This window comes from Rutidosis leptorrhynchoides, chromosome 2 (assembly GCF_046630445.1).
Source record: "Rutidosis leptorrhynchoides isolate AG116_Rl617_1_P2 chromosome 2, CSIRO_AGI_Rlap_v1, whole genome shotgun sequence".
NCBI lineage: Eukaryota > Viridiplantae > Streptophyta > Magnoliopsida > Asterales > Asteraceae > Rutidosis > Rutidosis leptorrhynchoides.
In genome coordinates, this window is record NC_092334.1 from 183,446,908 (window position 1) to 183,459,817 (window position 12,910).

Consider the following 12,910-nt stretch of genomic DNA (forward strand, 5'->3'; position numbering starts at 1 on the left):
CATTTATTATGCTAGTATGACTTTAATGGGTGCACAAATCAACTACACAACCAACGAAAAGGAATTCCTTATGGCTGTGTTTGCTTTTGATAAGTTTCGAGCTTACTTAGTGTTGTCAAAGACAATTGTGTACACTGACCACTCGGCCCTTAAGTACCTATTTTTCAAAGCAACATTCCAAACACCGACTCATTCGTTGGGTTCTTCTTCTCCAAGAGTTCGACATTAAGTTTCGGGTTAAGAAGGGGGCGAGAATCTAGCGGCGGATCATCTCTCAAACTCGAGAATCTTAAATTGGATCAATTTGATGAATCGGTGATTAAGGACACCTTTCTCGATGAGTCTTTGATGAGAGTTAAACTTGACATCAAAGTCCCATGGTTTGCGGACTTTGCCAATTACCTTGCATCAGGTGTGCTCCAAAAAGGGTACACTTACCAACAAAAGAAGAAATTCTTTTCGAACTTAAGGTTTTATTTTTAGGAACACCCCGACCATTTTAGGATTGGTGCGGACCAAATCATTAGGAGATGTGTTTTTAGGCAAGAGGCCCGAAAAATTCTTGAGGAGTGTCACAAAAAAGGAACTAGGGGGACATTTTGGGCCAAGCCACACCGCCAAAAAAGTGTTTGACTCAGGATTTTATTGGCCAACAATTTTTAAAGATCCCAATTAGTTAGTTAAAATGTGCGATGCTTTCCAACGTTCGGGGTCCATCTCCTAACGAGATGAGATTCCCTAATCGGGAATCCAATTATGTTAGGTATTTGATGTTTAGGGAATAGGTTTCATGGGACCCTTCCCTAGTTGTAACCAATGCGAGTATATAATTGTAGCGGTTGATTATGTGTCTAAGTGACCGAGGCAAAAGGCTTACCTACTAACGATTCTAGGGTTTTGGTCAAGTTTCTTAAGGGGCTATTTTCGAGGTTTGGAATTCCGAAGGCTTTGATTTCGGACAGGGACACACACTTTGCCAACAACCTCCTTAAGAAAGTATTAGAAAAATATGGGGTGACTCATCGATCTCTACTACATACCCCTCAAACGAGTGGTCAAATGGAGAATACAAACTGGGCACTTAAGCAAATCTTGATGGAATTTGACAAACTTTTGAGAAACATGTTCCACATTTTAACAAGTTCATAAACCCATTTTATGAAGATAAAGTGAGCGGAAGCATGCAAGTATCATGTTATATATCAACCATTTTAAAAGACAAATTCCATAAATATATCAAGTCTTGAAATAATATGCTTACATACAACAAGTGGGTTTAGTAATTTACCTCCTCAAGCTAGTTGAGGGTTACAACAATATGATGAAGAAGATGAGGATGAATGGAGCTCCAAATGTATGAAACCTCAAGAGATAATACCCCAAACTTATCACCAACACCCTAGCCTTTAGTTAGGATTTAATTACACTTGAAATTAGCTTGCAAAAAAAATTTGAACACCCTTTTTCTCCAAGAAAATTTGGGCCAGCAGCAAGGAGGAGAAAAATGCAGAATTTTTTTTGCTTGTTTTGATGTATTTGCATGTGTGTGTATTGGTGTTTTTGTGCCTCCAAGATAAGCACATGGGTCTTGCATCTTTAGCCAATCAAAAGCCATGCAAGAACCCACTACCAATGCCATTAATGAATTTATATAAAATGTAGTTTTATAACTTATTCATATTTGATCTTAACGATTGGATCGTGGATTAAAATACGCGACACTTGGGTTTTAAGAAAAATGGTTTTCTAAAATAATATAACTTGATGTAGATATAAATTATGGAATAATTTATATAATGTGGATTTAATTATTTATAGGTTAAATAATTAATTTTGTTATAAAATGTAACATAACAAAATTAATTATTTAACCTATAAATAATTAAATCCATATTATATAAATTATTCCATAATTTATATCTACATCAAGTTATATTATTTTAGAAAACCATTTTTCTTAAAACCCAAGTGTCGCGTATTTTAATCCACGATCCAATCGTTAAGATCAAATATGAATAAGGTGTCGGTAAGCTTGTTATTGGGTATGACCCGACTTGGATCATAACATGTTAGCCACATTAATTTGATATGTCTCTCGGGCATATGAAATACCTTCAATCTCCCACTTGCACGAGAAACATAAGAAATTAATGCAAGTGATGGATACCACCTAACGACCGTCCATCACCCATAATATGTTATGACTTAGTGCCATTCAATAACATCATCCCTTTCGAGTTCCCATCTCGAATATGATTAGGTGAATCTTTCAATATATCCTTTTGTCCTAGATGTCATGTTAAATCCAAGAGACATAGAATGATCACTCTCTTATAGATTTAACTTTATCAGGCCTTAGACATCCGACTCTCAACGAATAAGAGGGACAAATTCCATCTTGATTACATACGTCCTAGACACTACACTTCGTACCATACCTGAAGCCTCCCTTATGTACTACCATGTTTCAGAATAGCGAAGGAAAGAATCAAGGCACAATATTCGGTGAATGTCTGAACCCAATATGTGTCTCAAGTCAGAGGATATAATGATATTCTCCTTTACTCAAGATTACATGTGATCAACCACAAAGGCTCCATATAGTAAATCTTGAGAGCGGGTCTTCCAATATTTGTGTCCCACAAATATCTATGAACCTTGGTCGCAACCTTGCCCCACATTCACCATTTGAATGCTAACCAATCCAAGTTCATAATAGTCTAGACCTCACACTTGTTCCCACAAATGTGATCAACTACGGAATTCAGAATAATAGTTTATTCATGGATAAAATATGCAAAATTGGAACATGACTCATAAATAAATTAATACCATAATTATATTAATGAGTTTGAACTAATTCGTTCCGTTACAATACATAAAATAGATCATTTCCAATCACTAGAATATCGAAGCCCTAATGCACAAACATGTCCCTCATGTTTTGGCCCATGTAAAAGCTTCGTGAGTGGATCCGCAACATTATGATCTGTGTGAACTTTGTGAATACATATCTTTCCCTTTTCAACCTCATCCCTAATGTAGTTGAATCTCCGCTCAATGTGACGAGTCTTTTGATGAGAATGAGGTTCCTTGATTTGAGCAATCGCACCCTCGTTGTCACAAAAGATCTCAAGAGGGTCCTGAATGGAAGGGACCACTCCTAAGTCGTCGATGAATTTCTTCATCCATGCAGCTTCCTGGGCTGCCAATGAGGCGGCAATGTACTCCGACTCTGTAGTGGATAACGCAACAACTTCCTGTTTTGAGCTCTTCCAAGAGACCGCACCACCATTTAACATGAAGACATAACCGGATTGTGATCGAGAGTCATCTCGATCAGTTTGGAAACTCGCGTCCACGTAACCTTTTACAGCGAGTTCCTCCTAACCAGACCCATATATTAGAAACATATCCTTAGTCCTTCTAAGGTATTTCAATATACATTTAACCGCAGTCCAATGACTATTTCCTGGGTTATTCTGGTATCTACTTGTCAAGCTTAAAGCGCATGACACATCCGGTCTAGTACATATCATTGCATACATGATAGACCCAATAGCAGATGCGTATGGGACTTTCTTCATTCTCTCTTGTTCATCTTTCGTGTTAGGACACTGAGATGAACTGAGAACGGTTCCCTTTTGAATAGGTACCAAACCTTTCTTAGAGTTTTCCATCTTGAACCTTTTCAAGATTTTATCAATGTATGTACTTTGACTTAAACCTATCAATCTCTTGGATCTATTCCTATAGATCCCAATCCCCAATATGTATTGTGCTTCTCCAAGATCCTTAATGGAGAAGCAACTCTTTAGCCAAGTTTTGACTTCTTGCATTGTGGTAATATCATTCCCAAACAATAAAATATCATCCACATATAGCACAAGAAACATTATGGAGCTCCTACTAGCCTTCTTGTATACACAAGCTTCATCACCATTTTTAATGAAGCCAAATTTCTTTGCCTCTTCATTAAAACGATGATTCCACATTCTAGATGCTTGTTTCAATCCGTAGATTGATTTCTTTAACTTGCATACCTTTTTAGGATTTTTCGGATCAACAAAACCTTCGGGCTGTACCATATAGACATCTTCCTCAAGATATCCATTTAGGAAAGCGGTTTTGACATCCATTTGCCATATTTCATAGTCATAGTGAGCAGCAATGGCAAATAATATCCTAATAGACTTTAGCATTGCCACAGGCGAGAAAGTTTCATCATAATCAACCCCTTGAGTTTGAGTGAAACCTTTTGCTACAAGTCTAGCTTTGTATGTATCCAAGTTTCCATGTATGTCGGTTTTCTTCTTGAAAAGCCATTTGCAATCAACTAGCTTGGAGCTAGGAGGTTGCACAACAAGTTCCCAAACTTGGTTTTCATACATGGATTGCATCTCGGCGTTCATGGCTTCCTGCCATTTGTCTTTATCAATCCTTGATAAAGCATCTTTGTAGTTTGTCGGTTCATCCAAATCAACCGTATAGCAACCATCCACGAGAAAACCATATCTCTCAGGAGGATTACTAATCCTACTAGATCTTCGAACGTCTTGTGTACTTTGATCATCCACTTGATCATTTTCAACATCCTCATGTTGAGTGCTAGTGCCAACCAATCGTGCATCATCGGCTTGATCTTGTACCTCTACAAGATCTATCTTCCTTTCACCATCACCTTCCATAAGGAACTTGGTTTCAAGGAATTCCGCTTTCCGAGCAACAAATACCGTTTGCTCGGATGGATCATAGAAGTAATACCCCATGTCATCTTTGGGATATCCTATGACGATACACTTTGTGGATCGAGCATGTAGCTTATTAGCTACATAACGCTTAGGATAAGCTTCACATCCCCATACTTTCAAGTATGAAAGAGAAGGAGGTTTTCCAAACCACATCTCATGAGGAGTTCGTTCCACTTTCTTGGTTGGGGCCATATTTAAAATACGAACCGCGGAGCTTAGACAATAACCCCAAAATGATAGAGGTAACGAGCTTCTTGCCATCATAGATCGAACCATATCCATTAGGGTTCGGTTCCTCCTTTCGGAAACTCCATTAAGTTGGGGTGTTCCGGGTGGAGTAAGTTGTGAGATAATCCCACAACTCCTAAGATGATCTTGGAAGGCATCGCTTAGGTATTCACCTCCTCTATCGGTACGAAGTACCTTAATTGTCCTATTGAGTTGATTTTGTACTTCGTTTTGATATTCTTTGAATGCTTCAAACGTTTCGTCCTTGTGTCTTAATAAGTAGACATATCCGAAATGACTAAAGTCATCAATGAAAGTAACAAAGTATCTTTCACCATTCCTAGTCATGGGTTTAAAGGGTCCACATACATCCGAATGTATTAATCCCAATAAATCTTTAGCCCTTTCATAAGTCCCTTTGAAAGGTGCTTTAGTCATTTTGCCTTGTAAACAAGATTCACATACATCAAACGAATCCATTTCATTTGATTTCAAAAGTCCATTCTTTTGAAGTGTATGCATTCGGTTCTTGTTTATGTGACCAAGGCGACAATGCCATAGATAGGAATCACTCAAATCCCTTTTGAGTTTCTTGGTGCTAGTATGGTATATAGAGCTCGATGATGCGTCATCATGAACCAATTCATAAATTCCATTTGAAGGCGAAGCCTTGAAATAGAATACATTATTTTTAGAAACATGAATATCATCATCAATAAAATTAACAACGTAACCACATTGTTTTAAGCGAGAAATAGAAATAATGTTTCTACACAAATCCGGAGCATACAAAACATTTTCTAAAATAAGTTCCAATCCGCTTGGAAGCTTCAAAATAAAATCTCCTTGAGCTTTAACATGCACCTTTGCACCATTGCCCATATAGAGACTTGATGTTCCCGCCTTATGATCACTTCTTTTGAACCCCTGCAAAGAATTGCAAATATGAGTTCCACATCCAGTGTCTAATACCCATGTATTAGAAGAAGTAATACTAAGCTCTATATATACCATATATATATTACCTGAGGTTTGCCCTGCATCCCTCTTGTCCTTCAACTCCTTAAGGTAGACCGGACAGTTTCGTTTCCAATGACCCATCTCACCGCAACCGAAACATGGGTCTTCCTTGGGGTTTGCCTTCTCGGCTACCTTTTGCTTCTTAGCCTTGTTGATGGTTGGGGTAACCATCTTCCCTTTCCCTTTGCCTTGATGGGCGGGTCCTTTTCTCTTAGCCACCTTTGGCTTAGAGGTGTTACCTTTGGATCCACCTTGATCGATTGCTAACACGGGTAAAGCCCTTTTACCCATGCTAGTTTCCGCCGTTCTAAGCATACCGTGAAGCTCACCTATGCTCTTATCCATCCCATTCATATTGTAATTAATTACAAATTGATTAAACCTTTTTGATAGGGAGTTAAGGATAAGATCGGTGGCTAACTCATTTGATATGTTTAGGTTAAGGCGGTTAGCACGATCAATAAGGGTCTTCATCTTAAGCACATAAGATGAAACCGATTGGGTATCGTCCATACGACAAGCATGTAGCGCCCGAACGGTCTCGAAACGCTCGACACGCGCTTGTTGAAGGAACATCTCCTTCAATTGCGTTATCATGTCGTATGCACTATGGTGCTCGAAATCCTTTTGGAGTTCGGGTATCATAGTCCCAAGCATTAAGCATGAGACTTGAAGGGAGTTGTGGTAATACTTATCGTAAGAGGCCATTGCCTCCACATCATTCTCATCCGGTTGATCGGGAATGGGGTCCTCAAGTACATACGCTTTATCCTCTTGTTTGAGGACAATCCGAAGATTGCGGAACCAATCCATAAAGTTGGTATGGTTGAGTTTGTCTTTCTCGAGGAGAGACCGTAACGATAGGTTGTTCATGTTAAGTGGTGCGTTTTGCATGTTGTTGTTGTTATTAGCGGCCATCTACAAAATTAACAAAGTTCGTTTAAGTATCGATTTTAATTTAACATTCAATACCCTTTTAATTTAATTGAATTATTAAATTCTAGAATCCAACGATAAACCAAATTTCGGTTAGGTGACCTTTATCCCGCAATTTGATTTAGCTAGGTAGTCAATAAATGACAATTGCAATCCATTTGCAACTTCTAGAGTATGGGACCATGCAATCCTTTTGCATGGCATATTAATCCCATCAACGCCTATTTGTTCCTCATGCTTCGGGGACCCTAAGTTCATGATTCCCAAATCAAGTCGTCCTACTTGTGTAAACATGTAGACTTAACCTACAAGTGGTTAGGTGACCTTTATCCCACATGTATGCGAAGTGTACCTTATTCATATTAGTTCACTCATGACGGTTAGGTGACCTTTATCCCATCAAGAGATTCCTAATATGTCTAAGTGTTTCCACAAAAGGATGGCGTTTAACTTGTTTACCTTGTTTTAGTAAAGGGATTTTAAGTTTTCATAAATTCTAGTTTAAGAAAACATTTGCCATACACCAACATGCATTTGGTGTATAGTTCATTATGAAAAGCCAATTTTCATGTTATATTAGTAAAGCCAATTACTTTGATATAAACCATTTTATATGCATTGTTATTTATGTCCCTAATAACCATTTATTAGTGTCCTTTTGTTGTTTTAATTATAACCAATTATAATGTCATTTTGCAAGTTGTAAATGTGTGATAAATTGTAGCAACCAAACATACAAACACAATAAACATGCAAAACAACCAAGTTCACAATCAAGCCAATTGGTAGACATTTGTTTAGCCAAAACAAATGTCACCTTCTAAGGGTTATGACAAAGTAGGAGATTTATAATCTCCCACTTAATCTTGCATCCAAATGCTTCCAACTTGTGTTCATCTTCATCATCTTCATTCTTCATTCTCTTTACAAAAAAATATATCCTAATACATTTTTTTCTAGAAAATGAAATTACAACCTAATCTATTATACATACCAAATATAAATAAAATTACAAATGAATGAATATTACAAATTATTACAAACCAAATGAATGATTAATATTACAAACCAAATGAATGATTAATCAACCAAAACATACAACCATACAAACACAAGGTCTAGACTTGATTGTGAACCACATTAAACAACAAAATTTGACCAAAAAATAAGTTCCAAACCCACTTTGGAACCTCCTAATTTTCGGCCAAAATAAGAACCCACCCAAAATCCAAAAATTTTTTTTTACATTCTAGTTTCATGCATGTTACTAGATTGTAAGATTAGTGGATTTAAAAGTCATAAAAAAAGAAGCATATTTCAAAAACCTGGCTCTGATACCATTGATGGAATTTGACAAACTTTTGAGAAACATGTTCTACATTTTAACAAGTTCATAAACCCATTTTATGAAGATAAAGTGAGCGGAAGCATGCAAGTATCATGTTATATATCAACCATTTTAAAAGACAAATTCCATAAATATATCAAGTCTTGAAATAATATGCTTACATACAACAAGTGGGTTTAGTAATTTACCTCCTCAAGCTAGTTGAGGGTTACAACAATATGATGAAGAAGATGAGGATGAATGGAGCTCCAAATGTATGAAACCTCAAGAGATAAAACCCCAAACTTATCACCAACACCCTAGCCTTTAGTTAGGATTTAATTACACTTGAGATTAGCTTGAAAAAAAAATTTGAACACCCTTTTTCTCCAAGAAAATTTCGACCAGCAGCAAGGAGGAGAAAAATGCAGAATTTTTTTTGCTTGTTTTGATGTATTTGCATGTGTGTGTATTGGTGTTTTTGTGCCTCCAAGATAAGCACATGGGTCTTGCATCTTTAGCCAATCAAAAGCCATGCAAGAACCTACTACCAATGCCATTAATGAATTTAAATAAAATTAGTTTTATAAACTTAATTTTTATAAAACTACATTTTATAAACTTCCATTATTTGTTATGCACATTTTTATTTTATAAAACCAATTTTATAAAATGTAACATAACAAAATTAATTATTTAACCTATAAATAATTAAATCCACATTATATAAATTATTCCATAATTTATATCTACATCAAGTTATATTATTTTAGAAAACCATTTTTCTTAAAACCCAAGTGTCGCGTATTTTAATCCACTATCCAATCGTTAAGATCAAATATGAATAAGGTGTCGGTAAGCTTGTTATTGGGTATGACCCGACTTGGATCATCACATGTTAGCCACATTAATTTGATATGTCTCTCGGGCATATGAAATACCTTCAAATCTTAGATAAAACAGTCAACAATAACCGCAAAGTTTGGCAAACCAAACATGACAATGTTTTGTGGGCTTTTAGGACCGCATATAAGACCCCCAATGCCACAACCCCTTTTAAGTTGGTTTATGGAAAAGCATGTCACCTCCCAGTGGAGGTTGAGCATATGGATTTTTGGGCATTGAAACAAGTGAACTTATATATAGAACAAGTGGGCAAGAAAAGAGCCATGCAAGTGCATGAGCTTGACGAGCTTAGGCTAGAAGCATATGAAAACTCATTGACTTATAAGGAAAAGACAAAAAAGTGGCATGATTCCTTACTCAAAGAGATTATGGAGTTTCTACCCAATGATAAATTTCTAGTGTTTAACTCTAGGTTTAAAGTCTCACGGGGTAAATTGAGGTCAATGTGGACGGGGCTGTATGTTGTGAAGAAAGCTTATCCCTCAGGTTAGGTGGAGTTGATTGCAAATGGCAACACCTTCAAGGTGAATGGCCATCATTTGAAAGTTTACAGTGATGAAGTCAATGCACTTGTGCTTGATGACATCACCCTCTACCCAAAATAACCCCTTATGCTTGAAATGGGTCATGTGATAAACCCTAGACCAAAAATCATCACAATTTGTATATAATTTGTTCATGTGTAGTTGCATTGCATCTTAGCTTGTATTATATTGTTTTTTCTAATTACATTGGCATTTAGGATCGTTTCATGCATATGGGAAAACGTGGAAAAACATGAAAAATAGTTTGTGATTGAATTGGACTTAAAATGCAAAATCTAGAAATTTTGAGTTGGGGCAAAATATGCGGCGCATAGGATGGACATATGCGGCACATATAAAGAGTAAAATGGACACCCCAATTCACTATAGGTTTTATGCACCGCATATAAGGAAAAAATGCAGCGCATGTACTGTAGCTGCAAAATCGGCACATATGGATAAAATATGACGCACACTTGGGGTTTGGTGCATATGGGTCACTCACGAATTTTATACCACAATTTCATACACTCACTCACTTATTTCCTCTCAATCGGTGTATCCCCATACCCTCAAACCCTAATCACTTAAACACTTAAAATGACATCAAATTCTAGCATCTATTTCATCAATTAACATGGGAAACGTAAGAATCTTTCACTAATCTTTCATGATTTGTGTGATTTGGGCAAAAAATTGTGTCTTGAATGTTTATGTTATACTTCATGATTTAGGTTGTTTGAGGGGGTGAACACCCGATTTTGTGATGTTTCTCTTATATATTGTTGATGCTTAACATGATTTGCATGCTAGTTTCCAACGATTTTGACTTTGAAAAATTAGGTTTCATCACAATTTGGGGGTTTTTTAAATTTAGTCAAATTGAGATGCAATTGAGTTTGTAGATGCTCAATTAGTTGACTAGACCTTGTTTCTTGCCATGAACCCTAAATTTAAGCGTATGTTTGAGTTGAAATTGAGAATTAGGGTTCTTGAAGCTAGGTTAGACCAAAGTTGACTGATTTGAGCATGATTATAGTGGATTTGTGAGTAATTATCATTGGTAAACTGTTATAACATGATTTATTGTGATGCTTTGAAGTGTTCTCTTGTCTTATGCAAATTGAAGTTACTAGGTTTGATTGAGTTGACTTTTAAGCAATTAAATCATGTTTACCTTTTGACCCATATTTGTGATGAAGTTGAGTTTATATAAATGCCTATGCTTATGTATGCTATAAAGTTAGAAACCGTTTGCATGAGATAGGTTTTGCACTTGAGAAACATGATATAAATGATGAACATGTTTAACCTTATTTGACTTTGACACTTTTTATGCTAAAATGCCTATGTTAACATGATGTATGCTTTGTTTGAAAAATAATTTATCATGAAGACTTGGTATTTGCTAGATGAAGTCATGTGGTTCTTGGTTATTTAGTTAGGCGGTTATGCCTAATGATTAATATTCGTGTGTTGTACTTGTGTTGTGTATTCGCGAACTAAAAAACCAACCACATCACATGGGAAACCCAAACAAGAACAATCAAAAAGAGGTCGATTAGGTATATATCTAGGAGGTCGTGGACGTAGAGAAGAATCCCCCTCCTCACAACAACACTGTGAGGAGGTTCCTCAAGAAGAAGCACCCCAAATCCCTAAACAAATATGAGCCATAACAAAAGAGCCATGACTCCTGATATGACCGAAATGGACGGTTTTACTTTTGCGGTGTCGTTAGGCCGCAAGGCGTCAAAATCAGCTATCGGGAGGTGAGAGAAATATTTTTAAATTTATATTTAGCAGGGCCTAAATTGTACTACTCCTTATTATGGTGAGTAAGGAAGTATGACCTATGGTCGAATTTTTAAAATATCAGTAGAATCGAACCTATAACTAAAGCTTAAGATAATCCTAATGTGAAGGAGTAGTGGTTTATTACCTAATTATGGGTTTTCAAGTTTATATGATAAAATAAAATAAATGCGATAAAATTTGTAATTCAGATAAAGCTAAAGCAAGTGCATACTATGGTTTCGTCAGTTACTTTGCCGAGATTGTAGAATATTGGCTTATGAATAGATAGTGACCTTGTATTCACTACACTGGTCCTAACGCCCCTGTCATAAGACATATCACTGGGTAATGCGTTAGGCTTGAAGATTCTGAATAGGCAGCAACATCCCTTACACCCCCTACACCTGTGCAGTCTGACTACAGGCATACACGTTCAAACGGCTCATCCAATTGAGCGACTCGGTTGGGTGATGTATTAGCATTCCATAAAGGTGATGTAATGACCCAGAATTTTCCGACCAAATTATACTTATGAGATTAATATTTACATAAATTAAACCATACCAACTTGATAAGCAATCCAAATTGTTGAGACTTGTGTTTTTGAAAAGAGTTTTACACAACATTTGACCGTCCAATATGACCGATGATATCACGAACTATATAACATACGATAATTATATGTTTGTGTATATATATGTATTTATATATATTTAACATGATCTAAAGATGGTTTAACATCTCATTGTGTACTAATGACAATGAGTTATAAGTATATTTTGAAACTACTAACTTAAGTTTTCAAAACGATAACTATACGTAACATTCTTTGATATATATACTTATAATATATAATGCTTATACACGTATTGTATATATAAAGTATTTAATCACTTTTTAAGGACTTAAATACATAAAACAATATAAGTATATTCACAAAAGATAGCTATATTTGAATTTTCGTTCCGTTTCCTCAAGATTTCTATACGTATATCTAGGGTATATGTGCCCGTATCATACCCAGCTTCTATACGTATTTACTATTGGTATATACACATCAAATCAACATCCTAATCAAAATTATTACTGCCCTATATATGAGGTAACTAGGATTTGTCAAGTAGTATGAATTATTAGTAAGTAAACAAAATTAGGAATCCTTTTCTTTCTTTATAAACTAAAAACGTTTTTATAAATGAACACCATTTCTTCACTCCATTTTCTCATACCTACACCCTCATTTCTCTCTCAAAATACTCCTAACTTCATACTTGATCATCTCCAAGCATTTTCCCCATCATTTAGCTTCAATTACAAGCCTTAAACACCATAAGAAAACTCTTTCAAGAACATATCAAAATAACCACCTATTTGAAGAAGTTTACTTCCAACCTTTTGATCTAACTCCACCACTCTTTGAT

At 36.0% G+C, this 12,910-nt stretch overlaps 1 protein-coding gene across 1 annotated transcript; it reads left to right on the forward strand.

Moving 5' to 3' along the window:
* Positions 1-9,194: 9,194 nt before the first annotated feature.
* On the forward strand, positions 9,195-9,963 carry LOC139888465 (uncharacterized). Its single transcript, XM_071871472.1, has 2 exons — positions 9,195-9,654; positions 9,911-9,963. The coding sequence occupies exons 1-2, from the start codon at positions 9,195-9,197 to the stop codon at positions 9,961-9,963; spliced, it is 513 nt and encodes a 170-aa protein (XP_071727573.1).
* The last annotated feature ends 2,947 nt before the right edge of the window (positions 9,964-12,910 follow it).